The 11,034-nt window shown below is 42.2% G+C and overlaps 1 protein-coding gene across 1 annotated transcript in view; it reads right to left on the bottom strand.

Annotated features, from left to right (window-relative positions):
* Positions 1-282: 282 nt before the first annotated feature.
* Positions 283-11,034, bottom strand: part of MANBA (mannosidase beta) — a 40,371-nt gene continuing 29,619 nt past the window's right edge. The window contains exons 13-17 of the mRNA XM_010217075.2: positions 10,547-10,711; positions 9,322-9,466; positions 3,920-4,062; positions 2,094-2,351; positions 283-650 (exon numbers count right to left, since the gene is read on the bottom strand). Coding sequence (XP_010215377.2) covers positions 426-650; positions 2,094-2,351; positions 3,920-4,062; positions 9,322-9,466; positions 10,547-10,711 — 936 coding nt within the window. The 3' untranslated portion in view covers positions 283-425. The remainder of the gene's footprint in view (positions 651-2,093; positions 2,352-3,919; positions 4,063-9,321; positions 9,467-10,546; positions 10,712-11,034) is intronic.

Here is an 11,034-nt window from a genome sequence, read left to right as displayed (position 1 = left end):
GGGAGGGAAGCAGGACTGGGACCTCTGGATCCGGGTGCAGACAGCTCAAACCAGTGGTCTGGGGCTGCACATTTGTGCAGCCTCAGTCAGGATGAATCCACAACCCAGTAATCGGAAAAATCCAAAGGGAACGGGAGGACTCGCACTAGCTCTCTTACAGCAACCCACTCCTCCCAATTTATATCTGGGATATATTTTTCCAGTTACCCAAGAAAGCTTTACTTTCAGTGCATCACATATAACACAGGTAAGCTTTGTTGTTGAAATCTTTACATTGAAAGAGCAGTTAAAATTCACACATGACAGGAATGGGCAATACATTCTCCAGTCAGCTCATCTCTTTCATCACACAGACTTTCAAGAGGAGGGAAAATGCAGAAGAATGTGACTACTTCACTCCTTGTGTAGAAGGCACAGAAGTGTCCTCAGACGATGTCTGTCAGAGAGATCAAGCTCAGAGCTTGTTCTAGTTGTTCAACAGTGGTGGGCTCCCAAGGGTGGAACACGACCACTTTCCTCTTCTCGGTCATGAGAAACCCGTTCTCGTTAAACCTGCCTTTTATACTCCCCACATCCAGAAAAACAAAAGGAGCAACTGCAGTGGTCCGCAGATCAAATATATAAATGCTGTCTTTTTGGGATATACTGGCCTGGAAGACAAACAAAATAATACATATATAAATACAGATTATATAGATATATATGTATCTCAAGCATATACATGCAGCAAGAACAAACTGAGCAAGAGCTTCATGTCTGTAAAACAGACTGTAAATAGCAACATTTGATCAAAATCGTTTTCCTCTCCTAATTCTCTTATAGAAGTGTTTTTTGGAACAAAAGGCAAAACCAACAGGATGAATATATGAGAATTATACAAAACAGGCAGACATTGATTATCACAAAATACTTTTCTTTATCATTTCCAATACCAATGAACTATAAATAAAAAAGGCAGACAAATTATGTCTGCCTTAATTATTAAAGTGCAGAAAATGTGCCTTGCTTACAAGATTATCAACACTTAATTCTTGATAAAAAGGCACAGGCACTTGTGTTTTCTGAAGAAACGCAAAAGTTTTCATGGTTTTAAAAAGCAATGCTATGAAGAGTAGTGCTTTGATTAATACCATATTTGAAAGCCTAAATTGTTAGTAACTACACATAGTAGCACCAGCTTCCTGCAAAACAGAATTCATATACATTTTTTTTTTAAATCACAGCTCCATACTTTCTTAAAATAACTGCTTTTCATTATATCCTTCCTAGCTCTCCTTGGTAGTTAATCCTGAAGAGATAACATGGCCATGAGAAAAGTAACATTTCCTAACGATGCTCCAGTTACAAAGCTTTCATTATTGGTGATGTCATCTCCAAAAAAAACAGCATGACTCAGACTCCAGATTGTGCCACCAGCTAAAAAAAAAAGAAAAAATAAAAACAGGCTGACTTCTCTCCTTTGTATACTCTGGAGGCAGGCTGTGCTGCTGGGAAACAGATAAGAGGAAAATACGGCCCAATTTTTTTCTCTTGTAAAGCAATTAAGCAGGTCCAGATTCAAAGAGATTAAAGACTCTTATTCCTCCATTGCTTAGTTTAGCTCTGAAGAGCAGAGCTGCAGTTTGGACGCTAAATGTGGGCATGCACAGGTCCCTGTCCTGCTTAGCCATCATCCACATATAAAAAACCTCAGCCTAAGATTTACAGGCCAAAATATGAGGCTTAAACATGCACACAGACACACACACACACGCACACAGCACTTTCTAGGTGTGGGAGTTACCCACGGAAGAGCAAAGAGGTGACAATGCTGCACTACACTGTCACAGTCTTTTTGCCTGCTCAGAAGGTTGTCAGGCTTTACCAGTGAACCAAATGAAACACAGACTTCATTATTAAAGAAAAACAAGAAAGGAAAGAGATATCTGGATATGGACACATACAAACAAAAAAACATTTTGATCTCTCTGTGAGGTTAGAAGAGGTTAGAACTGCTACAGCTACTGAGACAAAATATCAGTGACACTGGACACTGTGCAGCAGCCAAACAACTCAAAATGGCCAAATTAGCAAAACTCAACACTGATACTCACACTAAGCTGAGCCTTTTCCAATCCTACAGCATCCTTTAGTGACGACAGGAAGTGATGGTTCGTGGGACTGCGGAGCCCTGCTTGGCCCACGAGGTGGAAGGTGACAACACAGCTTTCCCTGGTGCAGTTCCCACACCTCCGCAGCAGGTCGCTTACGGGCTCCTTGTAGATGGCACGAGCGCTCTGCGCTTTCACGGTCACGTTGTCCTTGACGAGGGTGCACGCTGGCTCCAGGGAACTCCACGCATGCACAGTGACCTGCCAAGAGGGTTGAGAGGGCACAAAGATGCCAAATGAAAAAGTTTATCTGTGAAAACAACCCAGCATCCTAGTGCTCAGTCCAGTTACTCATTGCAAGAGATGCTCTCCTGCTAGTACCAGCCGATTTCCACCTCTAATAGCAAGAGACTCTGCAAAGACTGAAACGATCAATATTGATTAATAATTAGGTTGTTGAATAAACCTAAAAACTCTGAAACAGTCTGGATCTGTTGCTCTCCCCAACCTTAAAAGCCTTTTGTTCTTTCCATGCTCCTGGAGAGGATGGGGTTGCCAGTCCCTGTGTGACAGGTGTGCAACGAAATGTAACTAGAAAAAGGCATTAGCCTTTTTGGGCTCTTCCCTCCCCCAGTTAGTCAAACAATGGATTTTCTTGAAACATTTAAGTTCCTATTTTACATGACCTGCTAAATATTCTTTGGAACCGCCCTACTGCCACAGCTTCTTTGACATTAACAGAAAGTCTGAATTTAAGCCCACGACTAATAATTCAGACCAGAAATAAGCAATTTCATTAGGACAGTCCTACTCTGACAACTGGCTATCCAGATATGGCAGCGTTTTTCCATACTGGAGTTGTCAACTGCCCACACCTCTCCAGAACAAGAGCCAGAGGGGATTCCTTAAGAACCACTAACCTTACAAACCTGAGGATTCACCACAGCCTCTCAGATTCATCAAATGGCAGCTGGGACACCCAAACGCCTGGTTCTGAACTGACCAGCAGGTCATTCCCTTTCCTCAGGCTTATTCTTCCATCCCAAACAGCCTTTCCACATCCTTTATGTCAATAATTGTTTCTTGTAAATGGAAAACTGCTCTTGAATTCATTTGGGGCATGTTAGCAAAACTTAAAAGACTGAAAAGCAGGACTGGATAACTCAGTAACCCAAACACTGCTTTAAAAGTGACACTGCAACGTAAAATTCAGTAACTCAAAGACTGTCCCCCAACCCCTACTACTAATCCTACTACTAAGGGTGCTACCACAGCACCATTTCTACAGAAAACAGTTGAGCCATGAATAGTGGAATGGCAACATTGCATAGGTTACCTTATAATTAAGAGTTCGCTTAGCTGGTATTTCACGAAGTTGAGATTTCACAAAGCAATCTGGTTCTTTTTTCCCTAAAGCAGTGTAGATTCAGTGCTGGCAAGAAAAGGTGCAATTCTTTTTTTCCCACTTTAGTCAATTAATCTAGTTCTAACACCCAGCCCACAGATAGGCTAAGTAGTGATACACCATTTTTCAAACTTTATTTACTCACAACCCCCTGTAAGACCTGAGCAGAACTACTGACCTCAGTTATATCTACCGGCAACACAGCCGATTCCCGACTCCGGGAAGCAGCATGCACTATCATAGCAGTAAGAAGAGTGCTGCCCCTAAGAGCACTAAGGACAACGGCTGCATCTCTCTGTGTTTAGGTGTGGGCACGGACTTACGGGATCATGCCCACACGAACAGGGGCTTATTGCAGCTTCTCACATCTGTGCCAACATCATGAGCAAAGGGACAGAGGGGTGGCAAGGAAGGGGTCACTTACCCTGAGCATCAGCTGATGGTCTGTGTGAAGATCTGAGATGCCATAGATGCACAACACGTCTCTATCCTCATAAGCCACAGGCAGCAGGGGCGCAAAAAAGTTCTGGGCAAAGTAATGGAGCAGTTTCCACTTACCACCATACTCTGATCAGGGATAAAAGGGAGAAAGATCTAGAGTGAATCCAAGACTACTTTGGCAAATGGTCCCTTCCTGAGCATTCAGATGCTCCTAAAGCAGCACAGTGTCCACCCTGCCCTCCTGTTGAAGAAACGCACTGCCGCCACTGAAAAGAAATAGACTCTGTTAATCTGAATAATCCCACTTCCCTTCTTCTCAGTCCTCTTCTTTCAATCCTTCCTTAGGAAGGACATCCATAGCAATGAAGCCCAAATCAAGTCCTCAAACCAAGGACAGCTCTGAAGTTGGGAAAATTGATTTGCAAAGTTGTGGAGACTACACTTAGTACATGAGACTTAAATACATGCTGTAAATAGATGCCAGACAGCTCATTTTATCTATTTGAGGAAAAGGTGTACCAAGTTACTTTTAGTATTTTGATAGTCTGCCATTTGCAAACCAGAAAAGCTATGCAAACTTATCTCCTCTCCCAAGGATGCAATTTTGTCAGGGTGATACTACAACACAAGCCTTTTGGAAGAGAAACACAGTTTCTCTTTTGTCCTCCATTCAATTTCTACCCAGGACTCACCACCATCATTTTAACTCTGGCTTTGCTCTACCATTATCTAGCCAATGAAACAGCACTAAAGAGAAGTAGCAAATTTATAAGCATAATCTCATAAGGAAACAAAACTCATACTTCCTGTTACACACTTGTTTCTGGCTCTTTGTTTTTCACGACAGGTTTAAAGTTCAGCGATGCTGGAAAGTATTTCCAGTAAGGTGCTTTTGCTGTAACCAATTACCTCACCTGTGTTTTGGCATTTGGACAAAGCTCTTAGGACTTTTCAAATACCTCACTATCCACAGCTTCCCCGGGGCGATGCAGGTCTCTCAGGGAATGTCTGCGGCTTTCTCAGGCAGAGCTGAACATGCCCTCAGCACCCCACACAGCAGAGCGAGCCGGGGGGAGCGGGGGGCACAGGCGCCTGTCGCACCCCACACAGCTCCTCGTTCTCAGCAAGCTCACGACGGGCTAGCTTGGAGAACAGACAAGCAAAGCTCCTGTCTGCCTGCAAGCGTTCCTACAAGGTTCAGCTGGGTCACAAGGTCACGCCACTGCCAAAGGACAACACAGGCGTTCAAGTTAACTGCACCATGGTAAAATGAAGAGATGAAACCTGAAAGAATTGTTCAGGGGAGCTTGCTGAGTTTCTTCAGGATACAGCTCGTTTGCCACGCTGAGGAGCATGGCTGTTACGTTGCTGCTGTGCAGCACGAGCAGAGTGCTTACACCCCAGGGACAACTGCTGGTGGAAAGCGCTGGTGCTCTGAAGGACAACAGCTCCAATGCCAGGAAGCGCTAACAAATTGCTTGTCAGAGCCTTGAAACTTGAGAAGACAAGAGATTTGCATTGGGCATGGCTTATTGAAGCAGAGCAAGTCACAGGGAAGCATGTGATCTAGAAAATAAAAGGGCTTCATCTGAGAAACTGCACCGTGCCTAACCTCGGGCCCCGGGAGGGGATGAGTATCCCGGAGCCCTCCGCATTGCCACAAGCCTCTCAGGAATTTTGGCCAGCGGAGCTGGAGAGGCTCTTCCCTGCTTGCCCGCGGGCTCAGGCTGGCCACCCAGCACAGCCTGACGTTTCAGGGCCTGCTGCCAAGAATTTTTGCCTCAGTCTTAATTTACATGATAAAAATCTAGCCTTAAATATGAAAACGAATAATACAATCGCAGTAGTTTCTGTTACTTTGTTTAATATAAAGTGCCATTTCTCTGCTAATGGGCCCTATCCTCATTCTTTGTTAGGCCTTCATTTCAGAACGGATTACGCAGTCACATTGTAGTCATACTGGAGGGAAAGGCAGAAGTCTATCTTGAAGGCAAAGAGAGCGCTCCCTAAAAGCTTGTGAGGTGGGGAAAATAGTTCAGAATAAGGGAATAAATTTGACAGCATATTTCTCTGAGGGGAGAAAATCCAAACAAACAAAAGCCAACAAACCACACACTTAGAACTTTTTTTTTTTTTTTTGCTGTTTCAAAACCCTTTTGCAGGATTCAACTTCTTCAGCTCTTGCTTGGAGATGGTTGCAACGACCAGTAGTCATCTTACATAGCATCAAGCTTTTCTTAAAAAGGTTGCTATTTCCCTTCCCCAAAGCCTACAGCCAGTCATTCTGAAGAACACATTTTCCAGCTTAACTCTTGCCTTGATTTCCTCAAAAACAGAGCCACATTTCCCGATTTAAAAACAAGCAAGCTACACATGAAACATTTCCCTCCTGCCACTTCTCATAGAAGTGAAAAATCAGGAGATGGAGTAGCTATCGTGAGAAATTTCTGAGTTTAAGCTTACCTGTTTCAGGCATGCATGCCCACAGGCAACAGTCAAGTTATTTAAAACAACTTTGGGATGGTTTCTTCCTCCTCTCCCTCCCCCTCTGCCAACATTTAAACGAATTCTCTAAGAAATCCAAAGTTTCCCGAATTCTTCCTGATAATAACATGCACAGTGGTGCCTGTGCTGCAATACCAGACTTCAGAGGAGGAAACTCAAAATGAGTTTGTCAGGAGACACCAGGACCCTGGCTGCCGACTGCTCCCTGAAGCCTCCTACAGCAGGAGCTGGAGCGAGAGCAAACAGCTCTGCTCACCAGGATGGATCTTAAATTAACCGCTTCACGCCATTAAGCATAATCTAAGACACACGCTGCTAGTCCTTTCCTCGCATCAGCCTCGTGAATGCAAATCTATTATACTCCCTAATATAGTTTCAGCTCACTGGGGGGCTCTAAAAATTGAAGCTGCAATAAAAGCAAGTTATCTGCTCAGAGGAACCTCACGACAACCGAGTGGTGACACGTCAAGGTGACACTTCCCTGGGAGTGGTAAGTTGCCAAGTGCAGCACAGCATTGGCAGCAACACGTGCTGCACGGCCCTGAAGCTGTCGACACAGCACAGGAGGCTCCGCAGCCAGGCACTGACGAGCAACACCCAGGTGTGGTAAAACCTGTTTAGTTCTGAACTGAGAGTGGAAACAGGAATGCTGTGCTGTGTTTCCATTCAATTCCAAGAAAGCATTATAAAGGTAAGTTAAAATAAGATACACATGCTACCTTCTCCCTCCTCATGTCTCAAAAACGCTTCTGCTTCGAATGGGAAATTATGTAAACTCCTCCATGGCTCCATTTATGAAATAAGAGATTGAAATAAGAGAAGGGTTCATCGGTGATGCTACTATGCCATCTAACGAGATGCAGAAACATGTTTTTGAAGTGCAAATAAAAATAATTTATCTGGAGTTTTGCATTAATTTGAGTTATTAGCATTTCAAAAAGCCATCTACCACGCTGCCTAATTAAATGAATATTAAACCTTTCCTCGCTCCACTGAGGGAATAAAATGAAACAAAGGGACAGCTGTATCTCTGCTAAGCATCTTTTCTGTAAACTAACTTCAACAACTTATGAATAATTCAAGTAGCTGATGTATTTCCTACAGTGACATCAGCTCTGTACTTAAAAAGACTTTTATGGTCTTCACAATTCCTTCATCTATCAGTACACCTGACTTTACAAAGAGTTATTTTTCCAATGATCATTTTCTTTTGAGGCACTTAAAGCCTAAGAGCATCAATCATCACTGGAATCATAAAAATAAACCTGGAGATATTGCTTTTCCTAACACAACTCCGTGAAGTCCAGAAGCATTAGATCCGGAGCGCTATCTTAAGGCTAAAATAAAACAGCCTTTTAATCTCTAGCAGTTTGTTTCACTTTGTTGATGGTATTTTCTATGCTTGGATGAATGGGAAAAAAAAAAAAAAAAGGAAGGAACAGCAGATGGACAAACATTTCCCAAACAGCAAAAAAAGGAAAAGAGGGGCAAGGTGGAAAAGGCTAAGCCTCTCAAAGTCAAGCATTTTGGCCCAGGGATAGATCCAGAACTTCAAACCAACCATTAGCTTTTTCTAGTTCCCTCATGTTTCTTCATATGTGAAAAGTTTAATACCTACTATATTTTAGAAAACAGAATATGTAAAAACAACTAACACTCAAATAAATGAGAAACTACTCAAGTTCTGCCACAGAACAGCTTCTCCATTTCCAAATGACTTCCAGGCAAATCGCTGGAGACACAAAACATGGCCACTTCCCCAGTTTTAATTCCCTAAACAAATTTTATCTCCATTTGCCCAATGGCTCCATTTTGGTGTTCTAAAATGAATATGCGCAAATGAAGCTATCATGTGCAGCTTAGCTAGCTTGTGTATTAGCAGCATCACCTACTCACAAATAGTGATTCATCTCACCTGACACTGGCTGTTCAGTAAGTTAGGCAAAAAGCTAAGCTCATCATTTTGTCTTTCGCTATATGGAACTTCCCAGGAGAAAGAACCCTGTGTTGGCTGAGAAGTATCATACAGTTTTATGAAAATTAAATTTATCATAGGAAACATAACTCGTCCCACTTACTAGATAGCTGTGGACACGATGATTTACACTCTGGAGATTACCATCTCTCCACACTGATCCTGAACACATTGGATACCTCACCTTCAGATACTGTCATCCTGCTCAGAATAGCACTGGAGCTCCACAGGATTTTGACAACGCACTACTGCTAATTGCGAGTAAAAGTATTTATTTGCAAGTAAAATAATTATTATAAGTTGGCAGGAGAAATTAAAATTGTTGGGATTATGGAAAGCGTAACTAAACATATAAGCTCTCCTCTAGCCCTCTTTCTATTTTCACCCAGGGTGACATGGCACACGTATGCATCTGCTCAGCATAGCCAATAAATACAATCAGGCATTTCTAGGACAGGCTCTTTTGGAAAAAAATAATTCTTAGAAATGTCTATTTTAGAATTCTCAAAAAATACAAAATCTCTCTGGAAAATCCTGCCTAACACATCACACAGTTTCAGGAACATCAAGTTCTACATAACAAAGCAATGGCAGCTCAAAGTTCACCCCATACTGAGGATCTATCTTTAACATCCTTGAAGATAGACAAAGCTACTTTTTGGGAAGCAGTGATAGTTATTTCCTTAGGGAAAATGAGAATACCACTTAAATAAAAAAAATATATATTTTAAAGAAATTATGAGTTATAAGCAATTTTAAAAATGGATAGAAACATATGCAAAGCTTACAGGTTTACCCCAAGAGACCGTAGAGCCTTATTTCTTATTCTGGTATTTCCAGTGACGAAAAAGATAAACAAGCCTGACACACCATGCATCCTACCGCACAACTGTTGCGGAACTTACCCAAAGAAGCCCATGAAGGTGCCTGCCAGATGTCGTTGAGCTGCCAATACAGCGCACCCATTGTGCGTCCTTCTCCTTTGACTATCTCACTCTGGCTGAACCGATAGAACTCGGTTTCTGCCTTTACACACTGGGCCTGCATCACCTGGGTGAACAATACGTTAAAAAAAAAAAAAAAAAAGTTACCTTCACGTACTTTCAAATCTCATGTATACATTTGCAGAAAACACAGGTTCACAGCACCAGTACCCTTCACTGGCCAAGTTCTCAAGAAGCCACGGAAGCAGTGCCCAAGATGAAAAGGGCAATAAAGAAAATGAAGTTAGCATCTTCAGAAAGCATACTAGTAGGCTTGCCCCCAAATGAGGGGAAAAAGTTACTCTTTAAGCTAGTAGAAAGTGTAAAGTTAACACTTCCAGGTTATCTACTGGATCCAAATTTACTCTCCTTTTCTGCTATCCTTATTTCAGGATCTTTAAACTGTTGTTTGATTTGAAGCCTTGACAGACTTAACCTTGCAAAAGCCCTCATAGCTTTTTAGGTCAGGACCTCGAAGCACAGCTTTTATCCCTGCCTTCAATAAAGGATGAAGCAAGTTAGTGTTTCAGATGAAGAGCAAGGTATAATCTATTGTTTCAAAAAAAAAAAAAAACCTAGAACATATTCTCTAAAACAGCAGTATTTCAGTCCTTAATAGAAAAGAAACCTTCTAATAATCTTTTCTAGAGAATGAAGTTCTCTGTGAAGAAAGCTATCTTTTAAAAAGTTAGTGTACTCCTTGTGGCAAAAACAGAGCAATAAGCCCAAAAAGGTCACAGGAAAAGTAAAACATACCCGGCCTAGAGGAATGACACAGAGTAGCTCTAGGACCAAGAAGGCCCATCTGCACCAAGAAGGCCCATCCCATGCTCACATCCCGTGCCAACTCCATGAGCACAGCTAGTGACAGGTACTGGGGCAGTGCACAGCCAGTCAGACATGCTCCCAGTTTGGCCGGTTTCTAGGAAATGCGGGTTTTCCCTGAGAAGTATTCCAGCCCTTCTGCGAGGAAAATTGGAGTCTACCCCCAAGAAGCGAGAGGACTGCTAGCTGGTCCCATCTTAAATTAGATTCTCCAGTTCCTCAAGGCAGAAACAGTTACCATACGACTGCATTATTTACAGGAACAGTCCCTCTTTTAACTGCTGGGCAGTATCTACTTCAGTATTGAAGACTTTGCTGTTACCTGCGTGAGGTAAATCAGATCTTTGAATTTTTTAACGGGATCTGCGCTCTGGGGAAGCTTGAAATGATACTCAATCTGTTGAATCATTTCATCATTGCCATTTTTATGGTGCTGTCGATGGAGAGAAAAATTGCTTGTATAGGACCAATCCTCTGCAGAGGAAACCTTTTGAAAAGATTAGAAAGGAAAAACAAAATGTACCATTAAGCAACTAGCAGGATATTCAGGAAAATACATTCATTACAGCCTGCTGCCATCATCCAAAAATATTAAAGTCAGTAACATATTTCTGTAGTGCCTTCTGCACTGGAGTTTTCAGTCAGGACCACCCTTCTCTTATACTCCATCAAGCCCTTATTTGTCCTAAGGTTAAGTTTGGCCAAGGAATGTTGAAGGTTTGTTTGGACGCCTTAGAAAAAATCAAAACAGCACTAGATTCAGCTAAAAGAATCACAGTTTCTAGTCAAACTAATTTAGATATAATCTTA

Source organism: Tinamus guttatus, unplaced genomic scaffold (assembly GCF_059628265.1).
Source record: "Tinamus guttatus ecotype Peru unplaced genomic scaffold, ASM5962826v1 Tinamus_guttatus_pri_ptg000202l, whole genome shotgun sequence".
Classification (NCBI taxonomy): Eukaryota; Metazoa; Chordata; class Aves; order Tinamiformes; family Tinamidae; genus Tinamus; species Tinamus guttatus.
The sequence above is the reverse complement of the archived record's forward strand: the minus strand, read 5'-3'. Positions and strand labels throughout refer to the sequence as shown.